The sequence below is a fragment of the Anopheles arabiensis genome, chromosome 3 (genome assembly GCF_016920715.1).
Source record: "Anopheles arabiensis isolate DONGOLA chromosome 3, AaraD3, whole genome shotgun sequence".
In the NCBI taxonomy this organism is placed as follows: domain Eukaryota; kingdom Metazoa; phylum Arthropoda; class Insecta; order Diptera; family Culicidae; genus Anopheles; species Anopheles arabiensis.
Window position 1 is genome coordinate 41,315,204 of NC_053518.1, and position 16,507 is coordinate 41,331,710.

At 43.5% G+C, this 16,507-nt stretch overlaps 1 protein-coding gene across 5 annotated transcripts in view; it reads left to right on the forward strand.

The window, feature by feature from the left end:
* Positions 1 to 15,399, forward strand: part of LOC120904353 (angiotensin-converting enzyme) — a 70,795-nt gene extending 55,396 nt beyond the window's left edge. For all 5 annotated transcript variants that reach the window (XM_040314273.1, XM_040314270.1, XM_040314271.1 and 2 more), the window contains exons 10-11: positions 12,708 to 12,848; positions 14,879 to 15,399. In XM_040314273.1, the coding sequence (XP_040170207.1) occupies positions 12,708 to 12,848; positions 14,879 to 15,200 (463 nt within the window). In that variant the 3' untranslated portion in view covers positions 15,201 to 15,399. The remainder of the gene's footprint in view (positions 1 to 12,707; positions 12,849 to 14,878) is intronic.
* Positions 15,400 to 16,507: the final 1,108 nt, after the last annotated feature.

Below are 16,507 nucleotides of genomic sequence, written 5' to 3' on the forward strand. Positions count from 1 at the left end.
GTTGTTTGTTTACGCTGAACAAATCGCGTATGGGGTGGGAGGACATCGTATGGCATGATTTCTGTGCAACATAACGACGAGATCTATGCTCTGAGAAGTCGGTCACCGTGTATGGTAAAGCGACCTTTACCGGTGGATTGAAATACTGTAACGAAAAATCATGCGGGTCGGTACGGGTCAGGTTGTTGAATTTTTTGGCTGCAAAAACTCAGAACGCCCTACCGATCGTTACTCAACCATCGAACGATCGCGCAACCGTTTGTTTTTCCAGGCAAAACGTTCTCGTGCATTTCCATACTGCCTTACTGCTGATAATGCTAGGGTATGATCGCGACGGTATGCATGCTTCACATGATCTGCGATCCCAACAGAACCGCTTGAAACTGGGCTTCGTTCTTTTGCCCTGCTTTTCACGACTACCAGCGGTGGTGCCAAGAGAGACGCCAGCCAAAGTTTACTGTGAGAAGTTCTCCGCGTTGCTACTTCGGTTAGCAAATGGTTTCAGCAAACGTGTGTCGCCGAGGTCGGCATCGTTATCTCTGCTCCGGAATCAGATCATGGCTTCAGCGTGCTTTAGCCAACGCTAAATGCATGCACATGGACGAAAGCGAAACGTAAGGTGTTGTTGGTATAAATTAAATGGTGAGATAATTGTCTTTTGTTGTCTTCATGACTCATGAGCCGGGGATGGTGGTGTCGCATGTAAACACAGAAGCCCGAAATCGTGAAGTTGGTCAAAGTGAAGGAAAAAAAGAACAGCTTCTGTACAACGGTAAGAAATCTGTACCATATGGTCGTGTTTTCGTGTCAACATTACACCATGCAAGGCGTGGTAAGGAAGAGATTGGTGTGTTGTTTTGTCCACTACAAATTAGTACATGATTTCCGAAAGGTTACGTGCTATCGCGCATGATCGATCGCATTGGCAAATTGATGTGGAAATAATTTAACATGAATATATTACCAATTAATAAATTATTCAATAAATTGAAAGTTAAAATCCTATGAATAAATTACTCAATTAGGTTATCCATCATCTTAAGCGAAATTTTTCTCTCATGCAATCGCTAAACTAACAAATCATTCAAACGTCGTCGCTGTAGTTGGATGTTCTTAAATTTACGATTTGATTACTGACCGTCTCGGCACTGTGCAACTTGTCTCAACAAGACACCACTTCATGACCACGCATCGTTTGCCATATTATCAGCTCACTTTCGCACATGTCCCAAGTGGTTCCACAATTGATGCATTGCTCAAGCCGGTTGCGATGATGTCAGCCGGACAGCTACTCGCTAAACAAACAAGCGTCATCCGCCCGGTTGAACGAAAGCATAATCGAAAATGACAGCAGTCGTTTTCCGATCGCAATACATTATCGTTCTTTCTCGCTTTTTGTTGCCATTTATGTCATGGTATCTTCCGATGCGCGAAGATAAAACATATGCGTAAGTGTATTATGCGGCGATTAAGGGTAGTGCACCGGTTTTCTCATCCATTCTACTCACGCACTACGTACGGAGCGGGCTTGACATGCAATGTGTGCGAGTGTGTGTGTGCGAGTATGTCTGCATGGTTTTTTGGATGCATCAACAAACGATGCCGCCTCGCAGGTGTAGGTGAGCGTACTGTATGGCTGGAATTGTAAGCGAGCGAAAAAGTGAGGCTCAATGTAATATGCTATGGCGTGTGTCAAAAGTTAAAGTTGCTACTTTTACGACTCCCAGGCGAAATAGATAAAGTTGCAAAATGGTGAGGGAGAACATTGTAGTGGGTTTTTGGGGAGAAACCCCGTCAATTAATATGGAAATAACATCTACAACACAAATAGACATGGCAAAAACATGCTTAGCAGTTTGAACACTTCAATTTTCTGATTGGAGATGTGTAATGATAAAATAAAATACGTAATTTGGTTACCCAAGCATTAAAAGCTTTACAAAAAAACAAAAAAATACCTTTATTTCATTCTTAAATATACTTCAAACAAACTACTTTACTTTAAACAGACAGCAAACAATTTACTATCAATGATGAGTTCATTCATCATCAAGCATCTTGTTAAAGATGTTGAACGTTTGAGTGCGAGATTCACCCCATGGAGTGCGATACACTCACTTGGAACGTGAAAACCCAGATTCAACACAGTTACTGCCAGAAGAAGATGGCACAGAAGATGATTCAATCCGATACCCCTTCTTCGTAGCAGCCATCTTCAATGTATGCAGGAATGAACAAACGAAATGGCGAGAATCTCACACGGAGAACACATCTCGCTATACATATGCTCGTATTTTACAGCACAGCGAATTATTTGTTCCATCGATCTTATGCTGCTGGTGTTATTTTTTGTTCGTTTTACGCCTCCACTGCCCTATCGTTGGGTTCATCGAAAACGCTTTGTACATAATAATATGCTTTCGGTGAGATTGTGACAGGGAAGCCCAAATAACGAACGAGACGTAAAATGCAAATGTGAGATCTTGGGTTCAGATGAGTCTGGCTGTTGCTAGTTTGTTGCTAATTATCTATTGCTTAATTTACCTTACCATAGGTCATCTGGGTGAACCACCGTTGGGTTCATCGCGGATCTGAAGAAGCAAAACGGTGGTTTCGGTAGATAAACTTTCCCGGTTTTAGAAGAGGTGGAATGTTATGAGAAATATTTTACAAGCTGTAAAACTGTTTCTGTCAAAGAACAGATGAATTTAAATATTGTTTCTAAATGTTTTCAAAACGCATTAAAATAATGGAAAAAAAATAGTTTGAGTTCTTTGCCCTCTGGTACAACGTTATGTTCTCCCCAGCCCTGGGGGTCGGAGCGCAATGGGTACGATTCGAGCTGTGGTTGACGAAATAAATTGCAGTCCTCCACCGAACCCGACTCTGCATTTATCCGATGCACTCAATCGAACTGTTTGCTATTGCTTGTCCCGAAAAGCATAAAAAAACGGTCCTCCAAGTCGCTCCTCGGCTCTTTCATGTCAACATAAGGCAGTCAGCGATGTGCACCAAACACACACACACATGCTCGGCGTACCACATTGAGTACGATATTATACTACCGTACTGTCATCGCAGCGATGCACATTGCATCATCTGCAAACGCGGGCGACGGGGGCACCCGCGACTTGGCGGAATCGGTACGGTTTCGCGGTAAAGTAAATTATAATCAAGTTTCAAAGGCGAAAGATTTCACCACCACGCAGACGACGAACCCTCTGCTGCTGCTGCTGCTGGTTCAGGTGAAGAGCGATTCCTTCCTCACCTTCCCGGTGGGATTTACCACTGGCGGGATGGTGGAATGTGTCCAACGCCTTCCGAGAATGTCGACTTCCTTTCAGCAAACCGCAGTCGTTTGCCGAATTCACCTGCCCGGTATGGTGCTTCACTTCACTAGGTCAAACGTGAAGAGAACGGGAAAGAAAGAAAGAGAGAGTGTATAAAACGGGTAAAACACAAAACAAGCGTACATATATGCGTGCACAGGTTTAGTATTCCATCCAGGTCACGCACATGATTGATTATTTATGCATCTCTCGGTCGATGAATTGACGTCGGCTTTCCGTTTGGGAAGCGGTTGAGCTGAAGGGAACAAATCTGACGCACGTTGTTGAAGTCAACATTTTATTTTATTTCTTTGGTTTATTTTAATGAATTTTATATGTTTGTTTATTTTTTACAAAATTCTATTTGAGTATATGCTCACTACAACACATTAAGAGTCTTGATAAAAAGCATTCAACATTGAAATCTCTCATCACCCATCCCACCTCCTTCTGCTTCGTTTATTTTGCCAACCATGTACTGTAATGCGATAAAAACATCCACGGAAGTGCAATAAATCTCGCACAATATCAATTTACGACGTGGGCAAGGCTGGCGCGGACACTAAAATACACTCGCACGCACACACACAAACACACACACACTCACATGTCTACGAATTGCATAACTGGAATGACACAGTTTTCTTCAACATTCACGAGTCCACGGCGGACCGAGTGTGGGGAATTTGCACAAGGATTATTTATTCGTTGACAAAACGCCAGCGAATTTCGAACACGGAATCATCGATGGGGGAAGGTATGGGAAAGGAACCCGGACTGCGGGCGGACTGTTCTTTCGCCCTGTCCTGAGGTCCAGATGCGGGTGGAATAAAATCACAACTCTCGATTGTCCACTACCCGTTAAGGACGGCTAATGTATTGCTGCAAGCCCAGAAATCAGTGGAAATCATACATCTGGACAGTTTTACCTTTTCCTTGAAGTACAAAGGGAGCCATACTGGTGTCACAATGCGCAGTATTACACCATCCCTATAAGATTCGATGGCTTATGATAGGGTGAAACATTGCTAAATAGATTTCGCTCACCTACCAGGAAAGGCTTTTTACTGTTGAAAAACGTCCCGAAACGACGAACAATCGATTGTTCCAATAAAAAGAGCGTTGTAGTTTCGTACGGTTTTTGCACCAAACTCAGTACGGTAAAGAAACAGCTGAAAATGTGCAGCTAACTTGATTCAAAGTGATAGAGGTTTTCTGCATTCTTGCATGTGGCAGCAATAACGTAAACCAACATAGACCAGATATGCGCCGTCGGGAAGGTAGGGCGTTTTGTTTAATAATAATGAACGTTTAGCGAACCAGATATGGAGCGTTCCTCATCTCATCGAACCAACCCAAAAGTCTATTGCATAATGGAGCTGTAGCTAGTCCCCTTTGGCCAAAGGCTCCGGTGTTCCTCTGGAGCCTGGGCCAGCTGCCCGGGTGGCGATAGAAAGCATAAAATGATGTCTTACGCGTTGCAGCGCAGATCTTGCTCCAACATTGGACAGTAGCACAACGGGAACCTGCTGCAGGCAAACCGGTAGGTGGAAAAATCATGCAAAACTTCTATCCCAGAAGAGACTTGTACAGCTCCAGCAGTACGATTTTAGTTAAGATCGTGCTGTAGCACGAGTTTGGCTTCAATTTACTCATAAAAACGACACCAACACTATATTGCATCGAAGCATCACGGCCAGCGACGATGGTGATGGAAAAGAAAATTCGCGGCACTAGATGATGCTGCTGGTTTGCTTGTATTCTTAGCAGCTTGCATCAAATAGCGTGAACCACCGTCAGTTGCACCGTCTGCAGCCCACTGAGGGTAAATGTGTATGACGAAAACTTGCTTCCATACTTTACGAAATGTTGTGATACAAAAACATCAACAGATTGCAGCCAGTGGACCAGCGGCAGGTAGGAAGCTGTGTACAGCGTTCAGCAAAACCATTGTAGCATTGGGCAGCCCATTTTTTCAGGTTGTCATGATCTTCGTGGTAGCCTTGGGCACACATTTTAGCAATGTACGGTAGCGCTGAATGCAAGGGTCAGTGAAGATTAGTCGTTTTTCTTTAGTTAGCCAGCTGAATTTAAAGTTACTTTTTTGCTGCTCGCTGTTTATTCTCGAAAACAAGCGTTTTTGGATCAACATCAAAAGCAGAGTAGCATTTTGCCAATGGCGCTTTCCTGAAATGTTTTTACATATTTTTTTGTAACCACATTACCTTCCAAAACAGTATTTAGTGCATTTGGAAACGTTACGCTAATGTTTATTGCGTAATGTCACAAAAAATGGTAACACATTACCTAATTATGTTGAAGTTGTTTTTAAATTCAAAGCAGGAGAAAGGAAGCCTTCTTACCGGTGGGCATAAACATTGCATTGAACGGTTAGTGTCTCAATCGACATGAGCAGCATGAACGGGTCGATCTTGCAAGATTCTTCCCACCGAACAGTGAACCATCACTGACCGATGAAAGAACTCATTTCAATTACACAACCACCTACGGTCGACCACAGACCGCAAACCATTCAGCGAGCGTGTTTGCATTCCTAATAATTACCCGCTCAAGAGAGCACATAAAATATGATTGATACCAATGCGTCGCACCACGGTAGCCGTGTACAAGCATCTGCGACACCCGCCGGAACGCGAGCACGTCTGATCGATGGCCGATCGGTCGCTGTCACCCGTCGCTAGCAAGAATCCGCCAACGACGGCTGGTACTGTGTGTTCTTTGCAGTTGAAAATTGGCAGCTCTTCTTGCTTCATTTCTTATGCCTACGCATGCGCTGCTGGCAATATTTGTCCACCGTCGGAATACGCGGATGTTTCAACTGTAGTCTACAATTGCCCGTTCGAAAGATATGTCGATCATCGAACGTACTTGAACCGCACCGAACCGTACATTCTTCTTCTCGTGCAGCTCGTGTCTCAAGAGGCCCTCGCCAGAGGAAATTTAACGACATTGTCAACCCCCTGCCGTTCTCGCATCTCGGGTGCAAATATGTGACGTTTATTGCTGTCGGGGGTGCATTGCAGGGCCCCAACACATCTTGCATCCTGCAGACGAGGGAAAAAGTGTACCATTTGGAGACGAAGTTAAATAGCAAAAAAATGTACGAAACACAAAACTACCCCTGTAGAGCTTACGTTGATCGCACGATGAGAGATTTAATTACCGGCCGACGCTCGCCGCTTGTCCGACCTGTGCAGGCACGCGCACGTGTAGATGTAGGGAGCCGTTTTTGCGCCACTAGCTGACAGAACCCATTTAGGACACAAGCGTTCGGCACCACAGCATACCAACCGAGGCTGCTCGCGTTCTTTCGTATAGCTGTGTGTGTGTGTATGAACACGTTTTGCTTTTACGCTTCCTTACATTTCTTTCTATCGGCAACTCGCTAGGGTCATTTCCTTGAGCGAACGTACCGGCCATTTAAAATGCGCTCAAGTTTAGCGCACTAATGACACGCGAGTGTACGCGAAAACAGTCTCCGAACGGTGCGTGGTTGGAGGCTGCGCAGCACAAAGATCGTTCGCGTAGAGTGCAGCAGTAATGGTGTGGGGAAGCACATTTTCGCAAGCGTGCGATTTGTAGCTGCTTGCAGAATGGTAGAACGACACTGAATGAAAGATGAAAGAGTGAAGAAAGAGGAGAACGGTGCCACCTTCGCCGAATTTCAGCCGATTCAGCCAGCAAGCAATTCTTTGTGTCCTGGTTTACTGAGCCACAGACGGGTTACTATTTACCTTTGCTCTATTTTATCATCTTTGTTTTTTTTTTGTTGTTGAATGGTTTACAATTCCCATTGATCACCCTATCGATATAAGCACCTTGCTGAAAACCCCAAGCGCCGAGCAAATAAACAATAAATCAAAAGATTTCGTGAAGGTAACCCATAAGCGACGAACCTCCCATTGTAAAGCGCCACTGCTTCTGTGGTCGACAGCGGTGGCACGAAGCAACAATTATGCGATTGCTTTAACCACTCTGGAGGCAACGAGAGACCCTTCGCGATAATCGGTGCCCTGGGTGGCGCCTGGTGTAATAAATTCATCGTCAATATTCAATCTCACTCTGAGGCCGGCTTTCGGGCACAAGAGCATTTATGAGCAGTTGCGAGCTATTGCGAACGGGTAGTGAAGGTGTGATATGATTAAGGATCGCTTGTTTATTAACGGGCATAAATCATACCACGGAATGGCAGCATACATCAAACGATTTCATCAACTGCCATTCGGGAATGGTGAACGAGCCCAGGCGGGAGCAACAGTTTTAAGGGTACCACAAACGAGGCCAATTAATTTTACACAGAGCGGTAAACGTGTGGTTGAGTTGGGAGAAGATTAAGTAGCTAATTTTCTTTTGCAATGTTATTAGCTTTAGATGATCCTGTCTCGCAGTGCATTGTACACAACAGATTGAAGTATTGTTCGTTTGCACAACGAGCATAAGGTTTTTTTTTCATAGTGCTGACCATGCAATTGATTGCAGCAACCAATTGCTTCGTCACAAGGTCCTCTGAGCACTTCTTAACATAGTTTCAAGTTTGTGGATGAACATTTGCATGACCACTCACTGGCTAAGCTAATCAGTACAAGAAAAGGGAATGGACCAGAAAAAAAGGTAAACAGCGATACCTCCATTGGTCAATCTGGAATGGAATGGATTGCAGCGCAAGTGCATTACTACATTAATTCAAGGTGCCCGTTTCTAAGTGTATCCTCACGATACGCTTGAGAAGGTGATGTGAAAGTATACAGGACATTTAAAAGTGTTTTTTTCAGAAGAGATTTTATAGCAACAATTTTATCTTTACTTTATGAAAGCAACTTGGTTTGTACAGTTACTCAAATACCTAATGACACATCTACGTATAATGATTTGTTCTGGGTACGAAAGGTTAAATTTCAAGATCCTTTAAAGATAAATTAAATATTTTTCAAAGATGTCATTTGTTTTTAATTTATTGTTATTTCTGAGCCCGAAAAAGTAACCAGCAGACAAGAAAATTAAACAAATATTATTATTTTACTAGGGTTTTACTGTATACAGCATTTAATACATTTAAAAAAATTGTTGGCCAAGCATCGTTCTAGAGCATTGTTGTCTTGAATCAATTTTTTTTAATTAAGAAAAATGTTTTTGACATTTGCAAAGAGTACTCATTTTTTGAACATACTTCAAAAACCAATTCAATAACGAATTGAAAAATTAACAGTATATTTTATCAATACTATTTTTTATCAAAATTTATTCGCATTTATAAAATGCATCACACATTATAATCATGTTTACCTTGCCATTTCATGACTGAGCTCGCTCATAATCACTGCACAAACGATTGATTGATCGTATCAGCTCAAGATCTTCGTTACCTATCAACAGCAAAGGCTGTTCTACTCACATTAAAATTAAACTTTTCTGGAAATTTATGATCAGACAATTACTATTATCCAAATGGTATTCATGCGATTCTGTGCAAGATGCTCTCGTTGATCACGCTGCTCTTGGTGAATTTTGAAACCTCTTTTTGTGAATGCTTCAACCATCGCAATTGCACGGCGGTAGACTAAAAGCGGAACGGTCACGGAATCATGACGGTGACGCTCTGAGGAACCAGAAAAAGAGGCTTCCTCAGCTAGAGGTCATGCCTAGACGCCAATCGATCGATTGGATCGACTCTCTTACGGATTGGCCCGGTACGATGAAGCAATCGTACTCACACCGGACACCGGTAATTCCATCGGTGAGCGGAAAAGCACGATCAACCGCGTTACAAAGTGAAAGCCCATGCAAAGCGGAGGAGCGGGACGCGGCAATCAGCATAATGCAGCAAATGTGGGACGTTTGGAAGCGCGACTAAAATCAGGCCACCAAGTCAATAGGGAAACGACCTTGAACTGGCTGGCACAGTGTTCCCCTTACCTCATCGGTATGCTGTTTTTTTTTGACTCCCACCGGACACTTGACGCATGAAGATCGCACAAAAAGGAAGGCCTTTCCTTACGAAAATGAAATTAAAAAAACACGCTCAAGTAGACAAGTATGCGCGACAAACAGCACGTCACATTGCGCGCGCGCGTTTCGCCAAAAAGCCCTCGGCAGGTGTGCAGTGCATAAATGAAGGGCAACGGAGGGACGGTTTTTTTCGGACCGTGCGAGCCGGACACAAAGCCGGCATGGTGATGTGGGTCAACCGAAGAAGCGATGACAAATCGAAACCGAACACAACAAAAAGCAGCTACCGTAGAGGATCCTTTATTTCGGTTTTGTACCGCAACCGCAAAACGAGACGGCGCAAAGGGTAAGCAACGTGTTACGTAAATTCGGACCATAGTTTGATGCACCGGTTAATTAACCATTGAAGCGATGATGATGATCGGTTCAGCATACCGTGTTGTCACTGTCTGTTTTTATATTTTGCATCACAAAACCGCACGCACTCGTCCGAAAACGAAAATCTTCATGACAAATCCGTCAGCACGGCGAAATGGGTTTAAGCTGCAACTGCACGGCGTAGCTCTTGGTCTTACAACATGCAATCGCTTTCATGTCAGCCGGACGACAGTTCTAAGGGGACAGTACACATAGCCGGCATAGTGGAAGCAATTACGGCAAATGTCACTGTCAAATCAATCAGTTTCTATGCGGCACCGGTTGAGACACATTTGTTTTTTTTGCAATCTTTGCGTTTACCACGGTGGGCATGATATTTTGTTGATAGGAGCGTAACACAAATTGAATGGTAATTTTAGTGCTTGCTTTTCATTCAATTCAATGCTTACAATAGTAATAGCTATTGAATATAAGGCTGGGTGTGGGATTGTTGGGTTCGACATTTTAGATGCTTCCTTTATTGCAAGATGAACTGATTTGATAACACTATTTCATAGCAATCAAAGGAGTGGATATGAATTGAACTGTCACTTGTGGCCTTGGTATTTAGAGTACTGAGCCATTTACTGCACATCAAGCTAGGTGACAGCATTATTCAGTCAAGCAATTGGCGCCTATTTTAATGTTTGAATAGCCGTTTAAAATCAAACGCCTTCGAGAATAGGCTAAAAGTGTGCAGAGTATAAATCTTTTTATAATTTCCTTCGATTTAAGATAATTTTGTGAAATTGCATAAAGAGATTTACATTCTACTCGGAGTAATTTTGTCATTATGCGCAGATAAATTGTGCACGTAAAAAAAGATCCTCGCCTTTCAATCCTTTAATCCAACAGTCATTTTCAAACACTCAATAATAAGCGACCAATGCTGATGACACCAATTCGCACCAATCCAATGAACAGCAACGTCACGAGCGAAGGGATGCATCGTGTCCGCTTATGACATTTCTTTCTTCGTCACATTTGCGAATCGAAACACTCAAGGTTACGAGGCGATGCACGATGCTCACCTCATCGAAATGGTGCGAGCCCGCCAGCTGAAGCCTCCCGTCGTGCCGAGCCGGCTTACGATCATTAGTTGACCTTTTTATTTACTTTTTTCTACCCATGCGCACACCAGCATGATCGGGCCCGAATTAGGAGCAAATTAAAATGCTGCAAAATGAGAAAATTTTTGGGTGATGCGATTTGCGAAACAACTTGCAAGGTGTTGTCCCATTCGTTTCGCGAGAAAAAATAAACCTCAAACAGCAACAGCCGATGAGATCACGATCATTTTCCTGCTTCTCCCGCTTATGTGAAGGAAAGCGAAAGATTGAACCTCATTTATTGTCCGTCAAGATAAGTACAGCTCGTCGCGTAAACGGGTGCGATTTAATCATTCTCTTTAGGTCCGTGTATTCATAGAGCCATGCATTCAGGAGCAGACTAGCCTCCACCGACGCGCTTTCCTGCCGTTTCTTTGGCGTGCATAAAATTATGCTCATGATCAACGATCCCTTGATTGCTATCGCACTGGACAGGCCAGGCGGCAGTTGGTAGCGAAGCACTGGTTGGGTATTTATTATGTAAAAGTGAACTATCCGCAATGGCTGTTATTATTTCACCGCATTCTATCGCTTACCTTTCGCCCTGGGATAAGCATCATGATCGGGTGCGCTAAACTCGTACGAGAAAATAATCCCACATAAAACCGTTTGCTCGGTGAAAAGTCTTGGTTCGAGGAAAAGATGTTGGGTTAGAAATTGTTCCACTTCAACGATAGATTGAGATCAGTCAGGCGGGAGGAGTTTTAGCCGCTACTGGGCTTATGCAGCTACTCTACCGGCATCTATCAATCAACCCTATTCACCCCTGTGTTCGCTCCCGTAGTGAGTTGCTAAATTGATTGATCAGAATTATCAATCAGCAAAAGCCCACGACCATGGGCGATGAAAGGACCTTAGCACCCCACGGAACGGAAAGGGTTCATTAAGTCACAGTTCAAGGTACCGTACGAATGTGTGGTGAAATGTAATCAATCATCACTAATCGATCAGATCAGCTGAAGCACGTTGTGTTGGCCAACCCGCGAATAGAGCCAGCGTGATTTGGACGAATCGCAAGAGCTGAACCACGGCTAACGCAACGAACTCGCGACAAAATTTAATTACCAAACCTTTCAGTCTTCCCAAATAAAGGGTTCCATTACTGTGAACTCCAAACACTTAGCCTACCAACAAGCGAAATTATCACTTACTCTCATGGCAATTAAACTATTTACTCTGCTTTGGGTTTTGACACCCGTACCCAATTCGAATGCGATCGTTTCAGTTTCAACCAGGCCCTTAATGTAGATCGTTCCAAAAACGCACGTATGCAGTCCCATTTTTCTCGATCTCGATGATGTCGGGAAACCGTACACGCGGTGTTTTTAAGCACACCAAACCAAACCAAAAACAAGCGAACGTAGCATGAAAACATGTCAGCGATCTTAAGAGAAGGCCTCTCGAACACAATCCACCTGAGCACAATGAGTTGTGGGGGCACCCTACATGGCGCCTTTCGATGCACTCTCCTGAGCTCTTGGCCCCCGGCAGAGTTGCATGCCACATTGTGCAACTACCGAAACCTCCTTCTAGAGGTACGGGTAAGGTGAATGGTTGTGGTTTTGGGCGGATCATTATTTGCCTTATGTGTCGCGGTGGGTTCGGCCACTGCGATGCTATTCATCTTGCTAGGCTCCTATTCAGCTACCACTCGATCGTGGATGATCAAAGGGGCATAACAAAATTGGGGCGAAAAATAGACAAAGCTCAAAATGTTTCTCGTTGAGCCGCTTATCAACCGGTCACGATCGATGACAACGAATGCAATCTGTTTTGTTTACGGTTTCATATGCTGTTTGAAGGGGGATTATGTTTTGGATTTTTGCTGCTTGTAACATGGTTAATTATTGGCTTTTCATTCCCGTTTTTTCCTCCCTTTTTTCAGATACTTTTTCTCCAACGTGCTACAGTTCCAGATCTATCGCGCCCTGTGCACCGCCTCGGGTCAGTACGTACCGCAGGATCCCAGCAAACCGTTGCATAAGTGTGACATCTACCGCCAACCGGCAGCTGGTAACATTCTCAAGTGAGTTGCAATCTTTCGTACTTTTTTCCCGCATAAAGCGCTTGGTGGTCATCGTACCAAAGGGAATTAAGATTAAATGTTCGATCGGTTCAGTTTTTGGTTCAACCAACAGACATCATTGCGTCAGTAAGAAAGGGTTCCGAAAATGTCACTCCAGTTAATGATTGGGCGGTGTAATGTTTGGGTGATACTGCAAGGGAAAACAGACACGCGTCTGGGTTAACGAGTCAGCTAATGCTTCGCTTCACTTATTACATCAATCTTTCATCCTGGAGTGAAGTTCAGAGTGAACTATATCTTCGTACTCCGTTACATCAACTGACCGAAAAACTACACACAAAAAACTGGTTACCGTCATTTGACAGTTTATCCAGCCATACGCCCGTGCACCGGCGTCTGCATCGAGCGTCGGGTGGTTTTGTTTTAGATAATTCGTTTTTGAGCTTGATCCCGATAATAAGGTCACGCCATAGGAAAGTGTACCCAATCCTGTTGGGTACAAGTGGTCTAAGCCCGTTGTTCAAGTTGTTCGAAGATATGGCTACGATTAGACAACTAAGCCAATCGATTATAGCTCAATCAAGGTGTAACTCAACTGGTAATGAAGTGCCTTGTGATATAATAACTATGCCATCAATACCTTCATTTTCAAATATTTCCATATGATTTTGAAAATGTAGCTGACAATTTAGTGTTACATCTGAATTCTTTTAGCGAAGTAGAAAATCTGATACAAAAAAGCGAAGTATAAAATGATAGCCTAGAAACGCTAAAATGGCTTAAAATGTAAACTTTTTGCAGAGCTTGTTACATGTTAACTGTATTAAATGATTATTCTTTTATTTAATATTTATTTTTAGAATTCCTATTGATCAAAAGTATAAAATGATAATTGTTCATCAAAGATATATCAAAGTAAATTTGAGATCTCGCAATAATCCATCATAAACTGTCCAAACAAGTCTTTCAAAAGTGCAAGTAAATTCTCGCTGTTATTTTAAACAGATCAACTGTTACTATGTTTGAGTTTATTGTAGACCAAATCAATCATTTTTAATCATCCACTACCAATTCCCCTAAATTTATTTCAAAAACTTTCAAAATCCTTACAAAACTGTCTCGCTATAGGAGTTTTTACATACACAATTGTTGTAATATGTTCTCTTGTCTCTTTAGTAGATTTCAAATTTAATCATTAATTTTTCCAGTAAGTAATAATATTTTCAGAATACGGAAGAATGCGGAATTGATTTTGATTCGATAATTACATATTATTAGGACTTTTGCTTAGTTTTAAAATAATACTGCCATATGTATAGCCATTTTCAAATGAATTTCAAATTAAAAAAAAAAAAAAACAATATTCAACTGGTATCTCCAGAATCTGTGACAGGTTTTAAACGAATAGCCTCCTTCTGCGAAGGCCATTCATCCATCGCGTTGGACTATAATTCTTCCCGTCAAGTGGATCATCTGGCGTAGAAAAGCGAAAGCAGTTTCGCGCCATGCGGCTGATCCATTGGACGGGGTAATTGTGGTTTTTTGACGTTTGATTTGCACCCGCTTGGGAACGCAGGGAAGCTAAGCAGCCACGGCGAATGCTACCACGGTTGCGTAATGCGTACCGTCGTCATTGCAGTACGCTGCTCCCGGTCACTTGGGTGCATTGAGTGCATCGCTGCAGGTGTTGCGCGTGCTGCAAAGGGAGATGGGATAAGATATTGCGCACACGGTGTAGAATGATCGTAAGTACTGCTGACTTGCGAAAATAAGAAAACACTTCAAGAACAACGCCACCGGGCAAAACACGGGGAGATCTTAATGAACACCGATTGAGCGCTCCTTATCCTTGCATTAGCGATGCCTTTTAGCGCACCTTTTGTGCACTAACTGATCTGCTTCACGCTAGTGGCCAATTTAATTTACAACCCACACACACTGCTCTGGCACAATCCATTTTCTTCAATTTAACCGATCACTGATCTTTTTTTCTTCTCTCTTCATCTTGCCCCCTTTCTGCAAATACATAGAAAGCTGATGGAACGCGGAACTTCACAACCGTGGCAGCAGGTCCTGCAGGAGGTGATCGGCGAGGGCCGGTTGGACGGGTCGGCATTGCGTGAGTTTTTCCGACCGCTCGAGGAATGGCTGCGAAATGAGAACCTGCGCAACAACGAGTACGTCGGCTGGATCTACGATGGTGACTACTGCAAGCACAGCATCGAGACGGCCAATCTGCAAGTGTTCGGTGGCTTCTACAATGTTGCAGTCGAGGTGCAGCTTACCAGCTGGCTGATGCTGATGCTGAGCTCCTGCTTGGTCGTGATGCGAGCGTTCGCCATCGTCGGCTAAGATAGATCGGTCAGGGAAGAAATGGGCCAACCAATGCCCGATGTGGTCGTTGAAGTGAGCAGGATTGTTCGTGGTTCGTTTCAGTAAAGTGGCTTAGTTTGGTAGACAAAATGCAGCAGTAGAAGCGTTAGACGTAAGTTAAATCATAATAAATAGAGAAAAAACATTGCCTCTTTGGAGTGTGACATACGATCCAAAATGACTCGTCAAGTTCATTGTCGTCCGGTCGCTGCATCCAGGAAATCGGAACTTACAGGGCCAGTCAACTTGTCCCTTGCCAGCGGGCACTGACGCAGCGCAACAATTTGCCTCAATTGAGTTGGGTCGATGGTGCGGTTGTTTTGTTTTCGCTTTTGATGGGGTGTGTCGTTTTGCTTCGGCTTCCTTAAGTGCTGCTGTAGAGATGAAATAGAGGGAGAGTTTGGCAATTGGATCCATGCCTTGAGAAGGAAGCATGGAAGTGTAGGGTTTTCTTGGAGTTGATTCATTCCCGGACCACTTAAAATCTGGGAATAGAGTAGTCTTTGTTGTATGTTTTTTTTATGGCGACATATGTAATGTTTTTTTCTATGTGGACATATAAAGACTATTTGTGAAAGAAAACATTGCATTGTCGTTGCTATATACTTAAACTACTAAAAGACTATATACAACAAAGACCCTTCCTATTCATCTTGTTAGGCTCCTATTCAGCTACCACTCGATCGTGGATGATCAAAGGGGCATAACAAAATTGGGGCGAAAAATAGACAAAGCTTTGTAATTATTTGTAATTTTCCGTTTTACTCGAGACATTTTTTCACACTTCATATCCAAATCAAACCATAACACTTCAAGCCTTACCACCTTACTCCTAACATCCATCGCATCCGAATCACGGTGACAAATGTGTAACCTTCCAAAGGCCAGTTCACGGACTACCGTTGCCCACTTTGGACAGCAGCAACAAAACACTGTTCGCATGTGCTGACCTGCGTGCGTGACATCGACCCAGCGACAGTTGGAAACAACATCCCTTTAGCGGACGAGACCAGACACGGACTGGACAGGGCACGGAACACCACCGACTGCCCCGGCGCGGCCAAGATCAAGTGCATACGCATATGGGCAGCCCTGTGTGTGTGTGTGACAGATGCAAGCCAAATGCGTCTAACGTCAACTATGCCCCGAGCCACGTTAGATCCAACTTGGAAGCGCTCAATTGAATTTGATCGTGTTTCATCTCGTTACAATTTCCGACCCAAGATGATGCTGATGATCCTTCGCGAGATTGGCAGCTCAGCTCGGGAGAAGGAAGCAGCGCGCAC